Source organism: Ceratosolen solmsi, unplaced genomic scaffold (assembly GCF_000503995.2).
Source record: "Ceratosolen solmsi marchali unplaced genomic scaffold, CerSol_1.0 scaffold6, whole genome shotgun sequence".
Classification (NCBI taxonomy): Eukaryota; Metazoa; Arthropoda; class Insecta; order Hymenoptera; family Agaonidae; genus Ceratosolen; species Ceratosolen solmsi.
The window spans coordinates 11,459,596-11,481,315 of NW_011948414.1; the positions used below are offsets into that span (position 1 = coordinate 11,459,596).

General features: G+C 25.9%; 1 protein-coding gene across 1 annotated transcript in view; it reads left to right on the plus strand.

Moving 5' to 3' along the window:
• Positions 1-21,720, plus strand: part of Bruce (BIR repeat containing ubiquitin-conjugating enzyme) — a 40,467-nt gene that overhangs the window by 4,235 nt on the left and 14,512 nt on the right. Inside the window, 32 exon segments of the mRNA XM_011506984.1 lie at positions 2,379-2,718; positions 3,512-4,679; positions 5,136-5,567; positions 5,705-5,885; positions 6,222-6,440; positions 7,343-7,763; positions 8,113-8,260; positions 8,337-8,487; positions 8,561-8,785; positions 9,054-9,308; positions 9,547-9,826; positions 9,964-10,125; positions 11,834-12,130; positions 12,483-12,697; positions 12,773-12,929; positions 13,012-13,203; positions 13,285-13,499; positions 13,927-14,180; positions 14,399-14,580; positions 14,677-14,857; positions 14,925-15,040; positions 15,123-15,282; positions 15,874-16,243; positions 16,644-16,767; positions 16,851-17,012; positions 17,094-17,251; positions 17,350-17,587; positions 18,384-18,684; positions 18,916-19,091; positions 19,499-19,688; positions 19,767-19,994; positions 20,162-20,695. Of these exon segments, the coding sequence (XP_011505286.1) occupies positions 2,379-2,718; positions 3,512-4,679; positions 5,136-5,567; positions 5,705-5,885; positions 6,222-6,440; positions 7,343-7,763; positions 8,113-8,260; positions 8,337-8,487; positions 8,561-8,785; positions 9,054-9,308; positions 9,547-9,826; positions 9,964-10,125; positions 11,834-12,130; positions 12,483-12,697; positions 12,773-12,929; positions 13,012-13,203; positions 13,285-13,499; positions 13,927-14,180; positions 14,399-14,580; positions 14,677-14,857; positions 14,925-15,040; positions 15,123-15,282; positions 15,874-16,243; positions 16,644-16,767; positions 16,851-17,012; positions 17,094-17,251; positions 17,350-17,587; positions 18,384-18,684; positions 18,916-19,091; positions 19,499-19,688; positions 19,767-19,994; positions 20,162-20,695 (8,432 nt within the window).

A 21,720-nucleotide genomic window follows, 5' to 3' on the forward strand; every position in this document is an offset into this window, starting at 1 on the left:
TTATTGACCAAGATTTCATACAGGTTTAATTTACTAAACTATATATTGTAATTTACTAATATATTGAATTGACTATAGAAGCTTTTAATTATATAATAGATAGAAAATAAACTAATAATATTATTCAATAACAAATTGTAATTTTTTAATACTAAATAAAATTTTATTTTGCATAGTATTTTACAATCTATTTTGAATTTGTATAGAATAATTCCATATTAAATACATCCAATCAATTATAACATGATAATAAAACATTAGTAAGTTTTTCATTAAAACATTAATAATGTTTTCAACATCAGTTATACTGATATCAGTTATTAATTTGTTATATAATCCATATTTTCTGCTTTTTAAGGTATGTAGAATACTAATTTTAACTTTTGTTTTAATTTGGATTATTCATCTCAAGTTAACTAATTAAAATGCAGAAATAATTAAATGTTGTTTTCATTCAATTATTTACATTAGATGTAAATGAATTAACTAATCTTTCATGCATATGATAGATGTAATCGTATGCATATGTGTATATATATATATATATATATATATATATATCATATCATATATAAGTATAATTATTTTAATGCTTTATTAATATATTATTACAAGCTATAAAAAAATTTTAAAAATCTATTCTTGGTAGTAAATAATTAAAGATAATACATAATCGGAATTTACAATGAATTAAAATAATTCTGATTATTATGATTTTATATTGCCTAATTATATTTTTATAATTCTTTTCATAATTATAGTTACTTTACTAATGTTATTATTAAAATAACTAATATATCTTAAAATTCAATCTTTAACATTAATATATATTTGAACTAACTTAACAGATCAAACTTGATATATTAACTTAATATAATAAAATTTAATATTCTTAAAATTTGCTTTATATACATTTTTTAATATATAAATAATATTTTATTTTATAAAGGAAATTATTAGTCGATGAATAATTTGTATCGTAAAAAATGCTAGATTATTAATTAACATTGATTCGTTTTAAGTCTATCTGAAATAGCATAAAATTGTAGTTTATCAATATTGTTACTCTCTTGAACAAGTGTAAACATATTGGTCGATACACTTTTTACGATAATTAATTATAAATAATTTATTAATATTAATAATCTAAAAAAAAACTTAAAATTTTCATTAGTAAATATAAACTCAAGTTTTTAAATTGAATTTCATATTAGCTCTAAATGTTATAAATTAAAAATATTGATTTATTCAGTTAATAATTTAGTTTTTCTAATGTCAAAATTTCTACTTTATTTTATAAATAAAAGGAAAATAAATTATTATATTCTTTAATAATAGCCAAATAATTTGTAGATAAATTTTTGCTACACTTGTAGTATATGAAATATTAAGAATTTTATAAATAGAAATATAGTATAACTTATAATTAGCAAAATATGAATATAAATTAAAAAAGTAATTAAATCTAATTTGTTTGATATTAATTTTTAAAAATAGACAAAATTCTGCTTCAGAATATCAATCTGTCTGATCAAAACGTTTTATTTTTTTTATCACATACTTATTTTAATTTGATGATGTTTCCATTCAAATACTATTATATGACATTTTATTACCGATTCTTTATAATAATGATATTAATATTTCAATTATTGTTGGAATATGACTAATTTAAAAATAATTTTGTATGTTTAGTAATTATTTTTATCAAATTTATTTTTAACAAAATATTTATCGAATTGCTTTTATTTTTATTTTAATAATTAAAAGTGGTTTATTAATGAGGATTAGTTTTGTTTCAACTTAAGAAAAACTATATTTTTTATAGACAGTTTGTAATAAAATGAATGTTTCATTGATGAAGTTTTTAAACAGTAGGTTCTGTTAAAAAGAATCGAAAGCTTGTATTCATACTATGGTTAAAAGAATTTTAATTTGTTTTAATATATTATGGAAATATTTTTTGAATAATTAATATCTTAGATAATTATTATCCATTGAAAAAAAAAAAATTTCGTTTTTCTTGTTATAGTTTATTAATCATATTGTATTGGTAAATACGATTAAATTAGATAAAATCAATGTATATAGTAGCTGCTTTTTATTTAATGTTTTCAGTACAAAAAATTATTTTCATCTCGTTATTGAGTATGTACATATTTTAATAGTTCTAAGATATTCTTAGTCGAATTGCCGTTTGTGCTCTTTAGTGTACAAGGGACTAATTTTATAAAATAATAAGTTTATATAGTGAAATAAATGATGCATTGAAGTCTATTAGAATATTGTGTTGAAGCGTTTATTATATAAGTGCATGTTATTAGTAAGCAATTATATATATATACTAATCTTTTGTTAACATTATGTAATTATTACAGGTGGGCATTACCAGATCAAATGGCTCAAGCTGGTTTTTATCATAATCCTAATCCATCGGGTGAGGATCGTGCGATGTGTTTCACCTGTAGTGTGTGTCTTGTTTGCTGGGAGCCTACGGATGAGCCTTGGTCCGAACACGAGCGCCATTCTCCAGCCTGCCCTTTTGTTAAGGGGGAGTATACACAAAACGTTCCACTCTCGGTTACTTTAGCTACGGCACCAGCGCAAGCTGTCGGTGAATCGGTTGACGTTATAGGCACAACAAACATTGCAGGCCTCGTTGCCACAGCTTCATTTGGTGGTTACATAAATGTTTGGAACGTGCACAACCAATTGAAGGTATGTTTATGTGTATTTTGAATTCAACAAAAATAAGACCAACTTTTATTTATAAGATCGTTAATTTTTTGGTTTATATAATTTACATTAATTCGAAGTTAAATATTAAAATATCTTGAGTATAACGTGTAAAAATAAAAATAAATTGAATAATATAATAAAAAAAAGTAAATGAATAATTTTTTCGAAAATTCCTACAAAAAAACTCAATTAAAACTCAACGGAAAACACATTAATTCATATTATATTTGTATATAATATTCTAAATTTTTTAGAAGTAATTATTTTATTATGTAAAACCAACTTTTATTTATGTTTATTTATATTACTAATTGCAGATTAATATTTTGAAAGGACTTGTCAGTACCATAGAATTATTAAGCAAGTTTATATATTATTATTAATTTTTTATTTCTGAAAAACTTATTAAAAAATACTTTCCAAGTTGTGAAATTTCCTAATAAAAAATAATTATCTTTCATAATTATAATCAATCATATAAAAGTACTATTTGGTAGAAAATAATCAATTATCAAAATTTTATTTTTGTATATATTAATCATATATTTCTTTGAATACTTTATATTGTTAATTTTTCTTAGTTAAGAGATAGGAAAAAGTTTAAATAAAAAATTTGAAATCATCCGATTGTAAATTCAGTTTATTGAATTTTTGAGATTTGTGAAGACACGCCAGTTATAAATTGTGCCAATTTTGCAGTAAAAATATTTTAAAATGTTTTTCATTTTATTGTATCAATAAATATAATAGAAAAACTTTGATTTATTTTCAGAGAGAAGTGTCCTTTTATTTAAATCCACGTGATGTAGAAACAAATAATAAGGATTCCTTCGAATTTATTGCTTCAAAAACAACTTCTTTATCATCGTCATTCCTTCCAAACCTTGTTACGGAAACAGAAACACTTGCTGATACCTACAAATCCTCCTCCAGTTTGCATAATTTTAACAATCGACTTCAGCTGACAGCTTTAGCTCTTGTTGATGGTCCAAGGACTCAAAATGAGAATAAAAGTACAAACTCTAACAGCTCAATAACATCATTGAAAAATTCAGGAACAATCACATCAATCAAGCCATGTCTTGTTTCCGGCGTATCCCTTAGTTCAAATAGCGTTGGCGGGATGAGTGGTGGTTCTAGCTCAACATCTACTCAGCAACATTTAAGAACATTCGAAAATGTTTGGGCAGCCTCATCAGATCTAGCTTCATCCTCTTCCTTGGTACGTGCGATGAATAGCGTGAATAGTGCTGCAAGCAGTAATAGCCTTGATATAATGAAGGTAGGCACAAGTGGTGATGCATATAATCCAACTATGTTACACTATCTGGTGCTTTGTGATTTTCACCATAAAACGACACAGTTACAACCTGTCAAAAAAGATGATTCGAAAGTCGGTACTAAAAGCAAAAAACAACTCTCTGGAACTGGAACAAGCGCTAGCTCGAATGGAATAAGGCAGGAAAATCTTCATCAAGATATACTGTTGAGTAAATTTCTACTTGAGGAAATAAATGAGGATGTAGATTTAGAAATGGTTGGAAGTACACACTTTAATAGCTTGTATGGAGCTTCACATACTGTTTTAGCAACGCCCACCGCCAACGGAATTTTATACGGAATGCCAGTTAATAGCTCTATTCCAACCTCGAGTTCTTTTGATGCAAACTCAAATCCAATTAGTCCTTATGTGCCAGAACAGTTTGCATCAACATCTAAAATAACGCACTTGCGAAAGACTTTGGATACCATCAAGACAACCAAGGCGATACCTATCGTCATACAAACTATTCGTATCGAAGCGCATCATTCTCTTAGAATCAATAATGTATTACCTACAAAAGACAGTAAACATTTATTTGTTACATTATGCCCCCATGTTGATGACAGTCCAGCAGATTCTTTTTCCAATACTAATAAGATGGATGTTGACGATGAAAGTAAGTTACGAAAGTCAGTTTTATTTAACAGATTTTTAATGTATTTTATATTAACGGATTTACAATAAATTAATGTATTTGACTATTCAAAAAGTATTATGAAAGAACTTTTAAGTAGTACGTTAACGATTATAGTTTGATATTAATTTACTATTAAGGAACTATTAAGGAAAATGACTAAAATTGAAAAAGTTAAACGTTGAAAAGAAATCTAACTTAAAAGTATCAAATATAAAATTAACGTAAAATTACCTTAATTTAATATCATATTAAATTAAGAATTTGTAAGAATATACTTTCAATTTATATTATCTCTTTTTAAATTTTTTCTTTCTCTTTTTATTATTATTATTATTGTTATATTGCTATTTTTTCAATGTATCTTGTTAATATTGCAATGCATATTATATACACTATAATATTTAATGAGTACATACCATTTAACTATTTATTTAGCCTTGTCCAAGAGCTTCATGTATTGGGACCATAATGATATACAGTCAAAGACACTGACTAATGGTGAAATACAGAACAAGGCAGAGACAAATACAAATGTAATTTTGCTCGTTTATGCCTTGGATTTTACGGACAATGCGGTTAGATTAAGGACGGAACCCATTCTCAGGCGGGAACTACCACCGGATCAGGCACCCAACGAGTGTGTACTGCTACCAATGCTTGAGAAAAATCGACTATCGTCAAACTCGTCAGACAGTATGCATTTTTCGGACAGTACATCTGAAAGCTCAAACATTCAAGAACCACGTGGACAAGTGGCCTTAGTTTGTAGAGATGGTGCAGTACGATTATTAGATTTGAGCAATCTAAGGACCGTTACCGAAGCGAAACTCGATGGACAAAAATTTATCTCAGCTGCTTATTGTACCAGTAAGTCAGTATATTCAATAACAATTTTCTATTATACCTAGTATTACTAATATTAATCATTATATTACAGAAGTAAGAATAATTTTGTAAATCTTATCATGAAATTTCATTTAATTGAAATAATTTTTTTAATACAGGATTGGAACGGTTATGTGCATGTACTAGTAATGGAGTACTTCATTTCTTCAGTATGTCTATAGAAGATGATTCTACCGAGGAAAAAGATGTCGAAGATTTGCATATGATTACTGATACAAACATTAGTGAAGAAAATGAATTAACTGCTCCTAGCACTTCGACTTCATCTCCTATTAATTAGTAAGTATTTTAAAAAAAGAAAAAAAAATTATGTTCATAAATATATTATTTTAATTAAATTATTTTTTTTATAAATATATGTTTATATATAAAAGTTCAAATTCACTAGTTTTATTAAAACAATGATATTTAAAATTGCTATATACATATTACAAAATATTTAAGCTACATTTTTTTGGTATTGTATAATTTTTATATGGAATTCATATAAATATTTTTAAAAGAAGTATTTATAGTAAACTAAAAATCTGAAGAAAAAAAAATTTTAATGAAATTTAATTGTTCTTTATATTAAATTATAATTAAAAATTGACATAAGCTATTATCAATTTTTAGTGAACACATTTTAGCGTACAGACAAAATTTAACTTATTCGGATCTTCGAACATTGTACGATTTAACACGATTCGATCGGCAATCTCCAGCTTATGGAGCTACAGTCCCATCCTGCTGGAGTGAAATGATGCAAGCTCAGCGTCAACGTCGTCATCCACAACATCTTCATCAATCCGAAACTCAACATCATACGCGGACTTGGCGTCTTCAAACTGATGCGTAAGTTAATAAAAATGTTACTTTTTTATTAAATAATTTTATTTGGTAAAGTATTTCAACAATTTTTTTTAAGTTATAATTTATGTTTTTTATTTTATTTACTTAAAAATATTTTATACAATTTCATGAAACTTGATTATACGTAATAAATTTACTTTATTAGTTGAGAAGCATATTATAACATTGAATAAATTCAGCGATATTAATTTTATGTAATTAATCATTGTTAATGCATTGATTTACCAGGATTAGAAGATAATATAAATTTCTGTAAAGAATAAACATTAAATTAAATAAACGTTAGAGATTATCAGTTAGTAAATATAAAATTATTATCTTTATTGCTTATGTTATATTATAATATTCATTCGAAATATTGATGCAATATATATTGATCAATAAAACTATCATTAATTTTATTATTTGGTTTAAAAATTTTATTTTATTTTTGAATAATAATATGCAGTAACTATAGTAAATATGTTCAATGACAGTTATAAATTGAAATATAAATTAATAAGTGTTTAATAATGGCTTGGTTGCTTTAAAATCAATGTAATTAAAAAAATACTTAATAATATTAATAAATGATAATTAATAAAATAATACTTAAAAATTTTATTTAAAAATTAGTGATATTTTTATTAATTTATTATTAATATTCGATATGTACATAAATAAAATGGATTTTATTATCAGTTCATTTAATTTATATTTGTGTAGTTTTTAATTTCCTGTATCTTTAATAATAAATGATCAATATATTTATATATAATTATACAATATAATAAATGATAATAATAAATAATAAATAATGTACCTTCTCAAAAGACAATTTTTTATATTATATTTTAGGAATTTATATTTTGTATATATATTATAAAATGTCTAATTTTATGCAGGTCCACTTGGGATGAACACATTTTTGAACTAACCTTACCTCGAAATGCTGCTGGTAACGTTGGGCATGTTGATGTTCGATTCAGTTTACATTTTCCATGTCTACAACTACCGATGATACAGGTTACACTTTTGAAACAGAACATGACTGGTATTGGAAGTAAATCTCTTTTGATCCCTGTGGATGAAAAAATAGACTTTAGAATTGGTCGTGAACAGAAAACTGATAATCCTATTATTACCGAAGCATATCAAAAGCATCATAATACAGAGATCTTATGCGGCCCAGTTAATTTACAGCGATGCATGGATTTGTCTGATCATTCAGGCTGTGTAACACTTACCAGTCCTAAGCTATTTCGAACTAAAGCTAAAACACTTCTGGTTCATATTAAAGCTTTAACTGATCCAGTAAAGGAAGGGGTATGTTTAAGTATTATTTTTAAATTATTCTAATTTTATCATAATTTATATAAATTTAATATTTACTATAATTTATTATTAGTTTGATTTATTTATTATTTATTTTATTAGTAAAATATCAAATAAATAAAATATTTCTGTGATTTTAAATAATTTTAGTCATAAAGATGATTTTCACAAAGGATGAATAAAAATATATTTTATACAAGTTAATTTTATTTAATTTTTCATTATTTATATTATTTATGGTATTATTACCATTGTATGTTAAATTTTTAATTCTTCATATTTATTTAAATAAATAATTTAAAAATAAACTCAAAGTAATCTTAAATTTATATGTTTGTAGGCATCATCAAAATCAAGATCTAGTTTATTAGAATGGAAACCACCAACTTCAAAAAAATTAAGGATAGATGAAGCTGGTCCGCTTCCCCCTGGTGCTACGGTAGAAAGATTTGCTGCAAATGCAACTAAAAAATTAGATTGTTATAAATGTATGTATTTGTATTTATTATTTATTTTAGTAAATAAAAGTTATTAATAAATAATTGTATTGTTTTTTAATAATAGGTTGTGATTGGATTCATGAAATTTCCATTACTGTAAGATCTGTACATCCCACAAATATTCCAAAAGCAAAATTACAAAGGTGTGCAATGTTGGAGTCTAAAACTTTTATTGATAATTTACTAAAAGTGGCTTGTTTAGAAACAGCAGATAAGTAAGGAACTATATTTTCTATTGCATTACTAATAATAGTAAAGTAATATATAATCGATTAAATAATGTAATAGATCACCAGTTGTTCAAACACTAGCTTTGGATATTTTAATATGGGCTGCTGCAATAAGATTAACAAGATTACGTACTGGAGTTAGTATAACAAAAACAAAAATGATGCAGTTGGAAACTGTTCATTGTGTACGGGAGAGATTACCTTGTTTATTACGAACTTGTTTACTTCATGCCGGACGAAGTATAGCGCACAAATGTGTTAAGCTAATTGTGATTTGTAGCGAGTATGTATTTCAATCTTTTTAATTTTAAATAAAATATTTACTATTTTTGTTTATTAATTATTGTAATAATTTGGATAAATTTCTAAATGTTGAAAAATTTAAATATATTTTTGAAAATATAATAAGAAATAAATTGGAATTAAATATTAAAATATTTATAACCAATTTAACTACCATTTATAGTTACATTTGAAATAATTCAAATATTTTATTAAAGTAAAAGGTATTATTTTTTAAATATCATGAATTTTTATTTTTATTTTCATAGGGGTCTTCATAATTTGGAAGATCCAGCGCCTCATGCTTTCGAAGAAGCCGTACTATCTGTTTTAGTTACTTTATTACCATATATAGTGAGCGTACAATGGGCTGGTTCTTTGCGATGGATTGCTGTATTAATAACAAGATTGTTGCCATTAGATCGAAATCATAGTGTAGCTCAACAATGTATTAATCTTATTCAAAAAATATCAGCGGAAATGTCGAAACGAGTTAATCCTTATCATTTATTGCTTGCTACAAGGTAATTATTTTCAGAATCTAATTTTATTAAATGATATAATATTTTTACCCAATATGTTTGATTTAAATTTTTTCATTAAATGATTTTTAATTTCCTTTTATTTCAATTATTTATTGATATAATAATTTTTTATATTACATATATACAAACTAGAGAAAGTTGTTATAATTAAAATCAATTTATGTACGTTTGTACGTGTGCACGCGTACGCATATAAACCATATTTATATTTACTTAGATTTGGATTATATAATTCACCATTTGAAACTGAATTATTTGATATGGAACCACCTGTATCTCCAAAATCAAGTTCTGTACCAGTAACTAATACGTATTCCTCAATAGCAACTGGTGAACAATCTAGTACATCTGTAACATCTACAATGTCATCATATACTCAAGATGCAATTGATCTAAGAGATCTTTTATCTTTACCTTCCCATTCTGCTGGCGATCTTATTGTTCCAAGCAAATTAAAAGCACTTTGTGCTAATCATTGTACAAAAAGTCTTTTAGAGGTAATACTTAAATATAAATTCTTCGAATATATTACAGTAATATTATATGATTAATAAATTAATTGTTATATTCAAATACTCGTAATTTTATTAAAAGTATAACAATACTGTTTTTTTAATGAAATTTTATATTTAAGGTGGAACCTTTACACTTTACTTGTCTTGCTGCTTCTGATGGTACAAAAATGGAGAAAATTGATCCAAGTATCAACACTGTGACACTTGGAAGTACACTTTATGAACCAGTAATACCTACTACAAATGTAGCATCGGATTCGAAAATAATCCAGCCAGCCTATGTAAGTATTATAGAAATATTGAAATCTAAGCTGGTGACTTTGTTTTTATAATAAGCATGGTGTTTAATTACTCGAATACCTATTTGTAATATCTTGAAATAAAAATGGGAATAATTAAGTTCTTTAAATTTAGCCCAGGTTAATTTTTATCATTGTAGATTAATTTCGTCTAGTATAGAATGTGAAATGTAATATTTCATATTAGGTTATTCAATATAGAATTTTAATGAATATATTTAGGATTACTATTTTTTTTTTTTTGCCCAAATAACGTAGAAAGTTTTGTAGAAAAAAAGGTGAAAATAAAATAAGTTAATTGATAAAACTCAATATGGTAATAAAAGGCAAAATATTTAAATATAAGTAAATAAATTTCTATGGACAATTTTATACATTTAGTTTCGTTAAGAATCATGACGAGAAATAATTCTAATATTGTAGAACTTCGAGGCTGGATCACTAGGACCAGATCTTCAAGCTAAGTTGACAACGAAATTAACCGATCTGCTTAGTCAGTGTTCAAAAAATACGCAAAAGGTCAACTACCAAGCTCTATCAAAGAAGGCTCACGACTTTTACACTCCTGATGATCAATCAGATAGTGACGAGACTAGCAATATACAGTGTGCTACAACACACATCTGGAGCGTATATAGCGATAAACCCCCAACATTAACTTCCGTTCCGAAAGAAAAGCCCTCCTCGGTAACGAATGTCGGTACATTGGCGAACAAAGCTGAAGACACCAGCGCGAAAAAGGTAGACACGATTACGTAGACGGAGGCAGCTTATTTCACTTTATCTTTTATTTTCACCGTTTAGTTTATAATTTTCTTAACTTGCTATCTCAATATAATTAAACATTTTCAGAATTTAAAAGTAATACGGAATTTTATTGACAGAATCTTAGAATTAATATTTTAACATAGCTAGATTTATTTTCAATACTGATACTGGCTTAGTTTATAATTACTATATTTTATTAGTTCATTAAAAATTTCCTAAAAATAAAATAGTTATATTACTTATAAATATAAATAAATATAAACACCTGTGACTAAAATTTTTTATACATACGTACGAAATAAATTAATTTGAAAATTTTATTTAGAAAGGATAATTAAATTAGATTCAGTTAGTACAAATAATGTACTGTAATAAAAACACTTCAATAAATTTTTTTTTTTTTTTTTTTTAATGCATTCTGGAAACTAAAACAATTAGTGAAAAATGTACTTTTTTATTGTAAGAAATTGATGTTCGCATTTATTTTTAATTATTCCCTTTTTATATTTTTAAATGTAGTTAAATAACTAAGGAATTTTCATCTTTTCACCATCTATATTACATCTACATTTATAAGGGATAAATTCTATTCATTTTGTTTTTGTAATGTTTCTAATTGATTGTATGCTTTAAATAAAACTATGTACATATTATTTATATGGAATAACTTAAAATTTTTAATCATATTTTACTTAATGTTCAGAAAATATTCTAATTATGTTTTTTCTAATGTACATAATTTCTTTTTATAAATTTTAATAATGTCAATATAATTTTTAATGTTTTAATACTTTAGTAAAACAAACTTTTGATATTACAAATTTTTAACTGATATAATTAATTTTTTTATTAAAATAAGCATTGCATTTTTTTTTCATATACATTATTTACTTTAAATTATCTGAAATCTTAATATTTTCAGAAAGACGATATAGCTTTTCCATGGGGAAGATTACTTTGTTGGCCACCACAGCAGGCATTGGTTGTTGAAAGAATGCACTCTGGAGCAAGGAGATTTGTTATCTTAGATTTTGGAGCACCAGTTCTACTTACTGATCTAATGATACCTGTCTGTAGTGATTTGGTTTCTCTTTCAATTGACATTTGGACTAAAAGTGAAGAGGCTGATGGTATTCGCCTTGTTGTGGCTGGTGATATAGGCAATAAACCCTTAGTTGTTAGTGATCTACAGCCCCCTCCTGTTTGCAGATATGTAAAGGTTAGATCTAAAAATATTTTATAGATTTTGGTTCCATTGGAATATATATCAAAAGCAATATTAAAAAGTTCATATTTATATTTATACATTTACTAATGTTACAAATAATTTATATATTCATACATAGTATATAATTATACGTTATGCTTATTAATATTGTTTTCTAAAAATAAAAAAAATTAATTTTATTTTCTATTATATAAATTTAAAAACTAAATTAATTTCAGAATTATAACTATTATTAAACATTGTCTATCAATAAATTGGACAATCCATATAAATCCTTTTAATTTACATGAGAATATTGAAATAAATAATTATGCATTAAAAAAATTGAATATCGCACTTTTAGATAACCACTATCGGTCGTTATGGTATGTCAACAACACGATGCAAAATTCCTTTAGGAATGTTTTATGGGCATATGGTTATTTTACCCGGTGAAGATTATTCAGAATATAATCCTACGGAAACAAATGCCAATAACATTTCTGATCCATTATTACAAAGTACCATTGAATCTCAATGTAATATTTTATCAGCCCTTGCCGAAGATGTACAATGCAGGTTTGTTGATTATAAACTATTATTTTGAATTAAATATATATTTTATTACTTATATGCCAAAAATTAATTTCTTAGGTTTACTTTAGCAACAGAAAGATTAAAAAATTATCTTGATCCTTTGTTATGTACAGAGACTCCCAATGTAATACATATGCAACATTATTTAAGTCACGCTAAAAATTCAAGCGACAATAAAGAACAACCTTCAGCAAAGATTCTATCAACATATCATGTGATAATTATTATTTTATTTAATATATTTTAGTTATCAAAAATATTTTGTATAATTAAAAATTTATAAATTTTGTTTCAAGGAATGTATAATGTATCAACATCAATTAAATATTATTCGTGGAGTATGGCAACGACTAGAATCATGGATAAATTCAGAAAATGCTCCTTTAACTACATTAGCTAGTGCTTCTAGTGATAAGCTTCGTATTCTTGGAGAAACTCTTTTAGATATATTACTTTATATTGTTTATGAAATCGGTCCTGTACCTCCTGTAAATACATTTTCAAATACAATTAATAAAATTATTTTTGACGCTTTTGACTTTTTAATATATTATAAATTATTTTAATAGGTGCCAATCAGTTTGTATGAAGTTTTTACACCATTAGTATGTGAAAAATTATTTAATTCTATTTGCGTAATGACACCAGCACCACATTTACAGCTTTATGCTGTAGCACTTTTAGCTAGAATGGCTGGACATCAGTCTTGGTGGGGTAATTTTCTTGCTAACACATTAGTGAATCTTTATTCTGCATCGTCAACGCACATATTTCCTCAGGACAGGTTGGTTAATTTATAATATAGTTTCAAACTGAAAGTAATAATAATTATAAAAGCTAATTCTTTCACGTTGTTTAGTTTGAATATAAAGTTTACAGTATTATTTAAAAATAAATTGAAAATAAATATAAACACTATTATTAAATAACTGTTAAATAATGTCCGAATATATTTAGTAGCAGTCTTGATTTAAGCATAAATGTAAAATGATTTGGTTGATATAAATAGATTATTAACTGTAAATTATAAATAAGTTATGAGGTTTTTTTTTTTTAAATAGAATTAATTAATAAATTAATTATTGATATCAAATTAAACAGTTGAATATAATAGTGAAATCAATAAATTTTTCTACAGCTTAGAAAAATATTTCATTTTATTGATTTTAAATAAATTAGCCAATAACAAAATAATTTTTTACGCTTTATAGAGTATTTATTTTATTAACATTCCTTGGACGTAAATCACTGATTGCTGCAGCTAATAAATCATCCGTAGTAGATGCTATGGTTCGCACTCTTGGTGGACTATTGTTGCCTATTTCAACAGGTCAAATAGATAATTCAAGTAGATTGGACACAACTTTGATTGGTTGGGTCCTACTTTTCTTATCTGTATGCTTAGATACAACAGCTGTCCATCCTACTTCTCTTGAAGAAAATCATGATAAAAATAAAGAACAAGGTAACATATTTTTTAACAAAATTATGTCAAGAAATTTTTTTAATGTAATTTTTTTATGCAAATTTATATTAATATAACAAAAAAATTGTATTATTTTGATTAAAAAAATTTTAAATATACTATTTTATTAACATCAAAGTATATTTGTTATTTATTTATTGGGATATTATTTCATTAGATTTATAAACTACTTTTTAAAATTATTTTCTTGTTTCAAGGTTATTCATCGCGTTGGGAATTCATTCAAGGGGAATTAGCTATGCAAAGAAAATTTGTTAGCTCCAGTCGATCTTCAGCATCACGAAATTATCGCAAGAAGTTACAAAAGCGTCTTATGCATCACAAACAGCAAGTACAAGATCTAGAGCAATCGAAAAAATCTTTTCACTCATCTTCACAGGTAGTTTTGTAATTTATATGTTAACATCCATTATTCTTTAAATTTTCGAAAAATAAATAAACTATTCCAAAGATATATCCTTTACTTTATACACAGGCTACTACTTTTTCTACTAAATTGGAAGCAGCATTAAAATGTCAAGAACGTCTTTATAAGAAAACATTGAAGCAACATTCTGCTAAACATTTTAAAGACTTATTTGGTATTCGAAGAAACGCATCGCAACATTCTCGATCTCAATCTCAACCAAGTACTAGGTAAAATTATTAAACAATATTTATTCAAATATAAGCAATTTTCAAATGAATTTATACGTGTGTATGTATACATTTAAATTTTTTAGCCAATTGATTTTTCATCTAATTTATTACATCAATATGTTCTACCAGTAGCTCGTGGACTTGTGATTTTATTATTAAATAATCCTTCTAATGTTGATATGTTTTTGTTAGCATGTAAAGTGAGTAAAATTCTTCTTATATTGAAATAGATATTGAAGTTTTGATATCTTATATAATTTTTTCTTTCATTGTTGTATTTAGGTAGTAGCTAGACTAGTAGTATCTACTAGACCTGCGATTAGTTTGGGTGAGCTTATGACTGAGGATCAACTTTTAAAATTAGTTAGATTAGCTACTGGAACATCTGATACTGCTTGGTCATCGCATGCAGTCTCTTGTCTTTTGCAAGACTTATTAGAAGGTATAATTGTATATTAATTTGTAAATAAATCTCATTTTTTTATTTATATTTGTAATTCGAATAAAACTTTTAAAGCAATTATTATTTAAATTTAGAATAAAGTATAAAAAAACTTACATTGATACACAAAGTATTTTGCATCGGAATAATGTATTTTTACTTAAATGATATTTAATTTCGGGTAAAAAATACCTTTTTATATATTTATTTTTAATCATTTGTTTCAAATAATATTTATATACTATATAATAACACTATTAAAGAATTTCATGTATTATACAGTTTAATAATAATAATAATAATAATAATAATAATAAAATAAAAAAAATAATAAAATTTTATATTTTGAAGTATTCAAAAAGATGTTTTTTATAATTTTAATTAAATACATATTTAAAATGAATAAAAAAGATTTTCGAATTTGATTAATTTTAGTATATTTATGCAAAATAAAAATATTATAAATAAAGAATAAATAACTTTTCAAATATTTTGTTAAATTTGAATTAATCATCATATAAAAACAACTTTAATGTTTTTATTTTAATATTAAACATATGCATAATTTAAAAATAAATTATTTATTCATAGGAGAAAAATTATATCCAAGACATCCTGTAACAAATGAATTGAATATATCTGAGGAAAATTTTGAAGCTTTGCCATCTGAAGAAACTAGGGTTGCAGACGATGATTCAGTAGCCGTTGCTGGAACGAGTTCCTCCAACACTTTTGGGAATGATGAAGGTTTTGCTGATGGTGACGAAGACACACAAGACAGTATTATTGTAACACCAACTAATGCAACTACATCAAAAACTAGTGGATTCAATCTTCCTTCTTTATTTGAGTCAGATGATAGTGAATTTGAAGATTTCTTAGACAATATTCTTGAACGCGGTAAAACTATTTTAAAGAAAGGAAGTGCTATATCAAAATATCCCACTGTTACTAGCTCAGGGTAATTATATTATATATGCTTGCATTTCCATTTTTCGATGAAATAATTAAATAATCTCTGGTGACTAAAAAGTTTTCTCTGAGCTTCATTTCTATTCAGATTTGTCGATTTTAACGATTCAAATGAGTAAATATATAGGGGCTTGGTATTATTTCTTTCTATTATTATATATAAAATTGTAATTAGAAGAAATTATTTGTAAAACTATTCATTCTTACTTTATTACTTCTTAAGAATGATTATGATCATTAAATTTAATAGTCTTAAAATATAAAAATAATTTTTATGAATAATCAATTTAATTATAATTATACAACTAAGATATTACGAACGAATTATGCATCATTTTTTATTATAAAATTTTTACTTAATTTAATAATTATTAAAAATTCATTTACAGTATTTCACAAGCTATTGATGCAAGATTAGAATATGGCGTTGAAACGGGTATAGAAATTGCGCTTAGAAGACTTTCTGTTCTTGGCACATATAATTTACCTCTTGGTATAAATGCTACAATTAATGTAAGTTATTTTTTAAGCAGATGTTTTATTTCTTATAAATATCGATATTTGGTTAATTGTATAATATAAATTAATGTAAATAGCCATCAGTTGATTCCTGCCGTCATACGCAAACTTCTGTGTCTAGGCAGTCTAATTATTCTGATAGAAGCCAAGAGACAGGAAATTCAGCAGATCCACCACCATCGAGTTTATTTATGTTAACTAGATGCTTTGATAAGATTTTTACAGAGTTATACATTCAAGTAAGAAAAGTTCTTTTTAATTTGTTTTAATATGTTTATGTTTTGTGTAATATCAATGTTACAATTTCTTAATTAAAACAGAGGATGGGTACAAATTTAGAGTTAGTCTTACAATTATGGTTAACACTGAATCTTGACATCACATCAGAATCAAATTCTTCTCATTTTGATCCTTCTTTAACTCCGGTAATTTCTCTAAGCTCTACAGCAATAGCTGGATTGATTTCTGCATTTTCATGGTAATTAATGTATTCGTTAAACTAATTTTAAAAAATTTTATTTTTATTTTATGTTTTGGAAGATAAATATTATTTTCATTTGTTTTCAAATATTGCAGGCATCCAGGAGTGTCTTTGCGAGCTTGGTGTTATGCCTTGCAATGCTTAACACTGGCTAGTAATCAACCACTGCAAGCCGAACAAGTTGACACTGCCAGTTGTAGTACTCCATTAGATGGGCTATTAGGAGGAATGGCTGGATGCATTATTAAGGAACGAAATATGGGTGCTATGCTTCTTCGTTTACTTTCTGGAAATGGATTAAATGTTGACACTGCTAATAAGCACTTTGGAATGGTATATTAAAATTTTTAATTTTCTATCTTGTTTGAAATTTGGAAAAATCAATATTTCTTTTTATAGCTTATATTTATTTATGATACTACATTGCTAATTTTGAAAATAAAAAATTATAAATTTATATGAAATATCATGCAAATGTTATTTTTATCTAAAACAAAAAATGCATGCGAAGTTTGATTACAAAATAAGATAAATGAATTTTTTATCAATTAATCTGGTCATTGCATTGAACGAAATTTGGATACTGGAAAAATATTGTATTAAATAATATCAATATTAATATTATAATTAATTATTATATTGGCAACTTTGATTTATTTATATATATATATATATATATATATATTCATTTAAAAAACTAATATTTTTCTATTGATTTTACATTAATTTTGATATATAATGAAAACGCGTGAAATTAGAAAGTATATATTAAAATGTATTAAATATTTTTATAATAGAATGTCTTGATTTAGAATATATTCTTAAATTTATACAATATTCGGCTAGATTTCATTACAATTCATTACCAATCACAATAATTTGTGCTAAAATTGTATAAACATTTTATATTAAATCATTTAATAAATATTATGACATATATATATTCCTGTTTATTCGTTTTAAAAATTATTTAAAAATTTAAGGACATATATAAGTTTTGATAGTAATGTGCTATGTATTATTATTATTGTCTTTATATCAATATATTTTTAATTAAATTCTATTGATTTGCGAATGATATAACAATTTATTATTATTATAATTATTTTCAATAAAATTTACTTTTTAGGCAGGTCCAACACTATGCCAAACCTTGCAAGATTTTCTCGTAAGACTTGAAATGCGCTGTGATGTTATTACACCTGGTAGTGCATTGGGAAATTCGTTGAAGGAATTATTACTGTGGGTTGTATACCAATTAGTGCAACCTGGTGGAGCGCTAGTTGCCCGGCGAGGTCCCTTGGATGCACAATGTAAACTAATTACTTCATTACTAAATTTGAATTTTACAAATACCGACTTGGGAACTGCAATGAGTATTTCCGAATGTGTGGGAGAACTAGTCTCTACTTATGTCAGAGGAGCTGGAGGTAACAATCAGTATTTCATTATTTTAAAAATAGTTTTAAGACCTTTATTATTTTTAATAAATATTAATTTTACGCCTGATTAGTATAATTTATACACGAAATTTGAAAAGTCCAAATTATAAATTATAAATTCTGTATGTATATTATTAAATAATATAATGTATTAAGTTATTACGAAAATGATAATTTAATACTACTAAATTTCAAAACTAATTTATTTAATATTTTTAGTTGGAGCTCAGTGTGGCGGAACAACTGATGCTAATAGTCAATCAGGAGGATTTGGTGGACTTTATGCGTGTGTTCTTGGTGGAGATGCGAGACAAGGTCGACCTGCTTCTTGGGATGCTTTAGTAGTTGCTCTTATTAAACTAGTTTGCAGACTTGTACAAACTCCATTACCAAATGTAAGTTATGTTGATTTGAATAAAATTTATCTGTGTATTGAAATAAATTTCTTATTTATTAAATTATTTATCTGTATCGATTAGTTAATCAGTTCTTTTTTCAAACAGCATATATATATATATATATATATATGCGTATAAAATAGAATAAATATAGAATAAATTCTGTATAATAAATTTATTTTGTATTTTTTTTTTTCTTAGTAAAATTTAAGGATATAAGAAATATTTATAATGTATGTTTTTAACCACTATTTTAAAATTTTAAATGTTTAAATTTGTTTTATACTTTGTTAAAAATTATTTTCTATATATATTTTAACACGTGTTTGATTTAATTAATTTTTATTTGTTTATTTAATGTTATCTGAGTATATTTTATAATTTACTTTTTTATATTTCTGTAGGTTCGAACTGGACGATCCGATAGTACAACAGAAATGGAACTTGGAGAATCTTCACATAGTTCAAGCTCCAGTCAAATGGACAGTCAAGAAAACATGAATACTTCACAAACTGATGAAAGTAAAGTTGCAGAACAGCAAACACGAACACACCAATCTTCAAAACCTCGAATACCTTGTGTTGCAGATACTGGTAATAATAATGTTTTAGTAAATGCATTATCATAATATAAATAATATTGTAAATAAAAACAATATTTAAACTTTTTAGTTTTGCAACATGAACCCACTATGATGCGACTATTAGGGGCACTTGGCCACAGCTCTGGATCTTCATTGGCTATGCTTTTAGGAGAGGGATCCAGTACAAACGCAACTACTGAATTAACTGCACCACCATCTATACCTGATGCTACTTTTCAATTGCTATGTACATTAACAAAGAAAGCAAGCAACCCAACACTTGTATTAAATCCTGTTTATCGATATCTTGCTTCGTGTAAGTAGTTGTATATTTTACAAATGATCAATGATGCACAAATATATTTTTATAAATACACAAATTAATTGAAAACATTATTTAAACTAATTATATATAATAAAAAAAAAAATTATACTATTGAATAATTAAATATGATAATAAGAACATTTAATCAATTAATTCAGCATGCAGACAAGGAGTATCTGATAGACATATGGATGTTATGCAACTCTCGGAGCCACTTTTATGGTTTATTCTTCGAGTTCTTGATAATGAAACTTCATTATCCGTTTTTACGACTATGGGTGGTGTAAGAGTTTTATGTGAAAATCTTGTGAAATCTAGTAAAAATTATAATGGAAATGGTTCTAATTCTCCCGGAGTGATCGCACTGGTTATGCAACACCTATCGAATGCAACGAGTTTAACACCTGTTGTATCAAGTAGTAGCAGTAGTAAAAAATCAACAAATACATTAGAGTCTTTTGAAGATGGATTGTTAAATTTTGCACCTCTTGGAACTGTTTCCTGGCTACATCCAACAGCACAGCCGGCTGATGTGCTTATTCAAAGTGTTACACCTCATAAGAGAGCAAGAACTGCTGCTTGGTCCTATCATTTTTATCCGGATGAAGCTTGGGTTGATCTCACTATTATGTTACCATGTGCTATTTTATTAAAAGAAGTAGAACTACAACCACATTTAACATCTTTGTCAAGTAAGTATTTTAAAATTAATTTTTTTAATTATTAACTATGGCAATGTCAACATAAAAACATTTGAAATACTTTTGAATTAATATATCAGTTATTAGAAGTAGTTTTTGAAAATGTAGTATGTTAAAATAATAAATAATAAACTTTATTTTTTATTGCTATTTTATTATGTAAGTGTTCGAAAATGTTTGATTTTCCAGCATGAACTGCCAATGTTCGATAGTTCAATTAATTTATCGTCCGGGTTAGCGGATGCTTAGGTAAGGACTTAAGTGAAAGGGTTGTAAAGACATACAGTGTGTGCAGACTTCGTTAAATATCATTTATTATGGTTATTGATAATTACATTATTGATGAATTGAATTCACTTCTCAGGAGAGTGTCACTATGTTTAATAACAACGATGTAGTTGTTCCTTGTTGATGGTGACGATATTGTTGCTGATATTGTAAGGATCAGCAATGGATTATGCACACTCCTTCGAAAGGACTTCAATACCATGCTTCTCGTAGTCGAATATTTTCTTGTAACGTTCATCTTCAGTGTGGTTAGGACATACTGTGTTAGTTTCGATAGGAGTAGTATTGCAGCTAGCTCCAATCTTGGTATTGTAGTTGCCTTGAGGGGTGGCACTTTAGTCTTGGAGCATACTAATGCAGTCATAATTTTATTTGATTCATGCACTGATACGTATATGACTGCTGATATTGCCAATTGTGATGCATCAGAGAACCCATGTTGAACCAACGTGGTATTGTAAAGTCAGTTAGGAACTTGTGCAGCCCACAGCTTATGCATGAATATCTTTGCCTTGATCACGACAGGTGAAACAAAACCTAATGGATCAAATATCTGAGCCACTTCAGATAAAATGAGGCGTTTCGTAAGGATATCATCTTGCTCCGACATCTTTCCTATCGTGAAAGTAAATGTCTTATTGAGGAGACCACCGTAGTCCAAGAATTTTTGTATAGCAATCGTTAAACGTAATTGGAGGTGGTCAGATTATGATCCGCGCAGATTGTAA